Source organism: Haliotis rubra, unplaced genomic scaffold, assembly GCF_003918875.1.
Source record: "Haliotis rubra isolate DU_JTF1 unplaced genomic scaffold, ASM391887v1 Scf139, whole genome shotgun sequence".
NCBI classification, from domain to species: Eukaryota; Metazoa; Mollusca; class Gastropoda; order Lepetellida; family Haliotidae; genus Haliotis; species Haliotis rubra.
In genome coordinates this window covers 391,573-392,959 of record NW_025765325.1, presented here as the reverse complement: position 1 = coordinate 392,959, position 1,387 = coordinate 391,573, and the positions used below count along the sequence as shown (strand labels likewise).

At 43.9% G+C, this 1,387-nt stretch overlaps 1 protein-coding gene across 1 annotated transcript; it reads right to left on the bottom strand.

The window, feature by feature from the left end:
• Positions 1-256: 256 nt before the first annotated feature.
• LOC124268554 (serine/threonine-protein kinase PrkC-like) lies at positions 257-1,042 on the bottom strand. The gene has a single exon (XM_046703547.1). The coding sequence runs from the start codon at positions 1,040-1,042 to the stop codon at positions 257-259; it is 786 nt and encodes a 261-aa protein (XP_046559503.1).
• Between the last annotated feature and the right edge of the window lie 345 nt (positions 1,043-1,387).

Here is a 1,387-nt window from a genome sequence, read left to right as displayed (position 1 = left end):
ACGCCCACACATATCACAATATATCGCAATACGAATATTTTGGCGATACCCAACCCTAGAACTTATTACGCATTCCTGTAACCAAAAATGTCTGTGCATTTGCATTTCCTGTGACATTTTGTGGCTTCAAGAATTGTCTGTGTCAAACTATTGTGTTCAAGTATTTTCTGTAACAATTTGTAACTGTTTTCAAACATTTTCTGAAACAAACAATCTCAGCCCGTTCTCCTTTCCCAGGAATAACAAACAATTCTGGTCAACTATGACGTTCATTCATATTAGACAAAATGTCCATGATATGTCCAGCTGCCTCTTCAGCTGAAGGTCGTAACCTTGGATCTTCCTCCATGCACCGTTTGATTAAACCGGTGGCGTTAACGTCAACACATCCTTCAAAGATATCACGCAAGATGACGCCCAGCCCATAAACGTCCGCAGCAAATGACGTCACGCCGCCGTCTTTAAGTTCCGGGGCTAAATAGTCCAGAGAGTCAAGGTCATCCGACTTGCTCACTGTGTACCCGTATTGAAGGGTACATTTCCCCAGGTCTATAAGCTTAATAACCGGGTAGTTATCCACAAAATCAAACAAAATATTGTCAGTCTTGAAGTTGCTAATGATGAAATCTCTCTGATGGAAACTCGACATTGCTTCCGCGAGTTGTATTGCTAGCACGAGTTTAACCTGTAGATCAAACTTGTGGACGAGACACATGGTGTCTTGCAATGTTTGCCCCTCGGCAAAGTATTCCTGTACGATGCTGAGGTTGCTGAGCGATGACCCGGACTGTGTCAAGCCGAGGAATTCAGGTACATAACCTGTATCACCCATGATGTAGTTTACAGTCGCCTCGTGGCGTATGTCAACGAAGCTGGAATCTTTAAACATCTTGATAACAACGTCCGCGTTACTTGGTTTATGGTGGGCTAAAGCTATCTTAGTTTCTCCGCTGTGTCTTAACCAAATCTCTTCTCCGTCGGATCTTAGAAAGTAGAGATATTCCTGGGAAATGACAGGTAATGTTATAGTCGCTTCATCCATGATAGCATATTCGGCTGCATCTTCTACATCATTGGTAGCATACCTATTAGCTGTAGTTCCACTCTGAGCTGCAGTTTCCCTTCAGCTGTAGTTCCACTGTCAACTGTAGTTTCCCTTTTAGCTGTAGCATCCCTATCAGCTGTGGCTTCTCTATCAGCTGTAGTTTTCCTTTCAGCTGTGGCGTCTCTATCAGCTGTAGTTTCCCTTTCAACTGTGGCGTCTATATCAGCTGTAGTTTCCCTTTCAGCTATGGCGTCTCTATCAGCTGTAGTTTCCCTTTCAGCTGTGGCGTCTCTATCAGCTGTAGTTTCCCTTTCAGCTGTGGCGTCTCTATCAGCCGTAGTT

What these genes read in the sequence shown, in the direction of transcription:
- LOC124268554 (XM_046703547.1), bottom strand. Translation starts at nt 1,042, where the DNA reads ATGGATGAAGCGACTATAACATTACCTGTCATTTCCCAGGAATATCTC.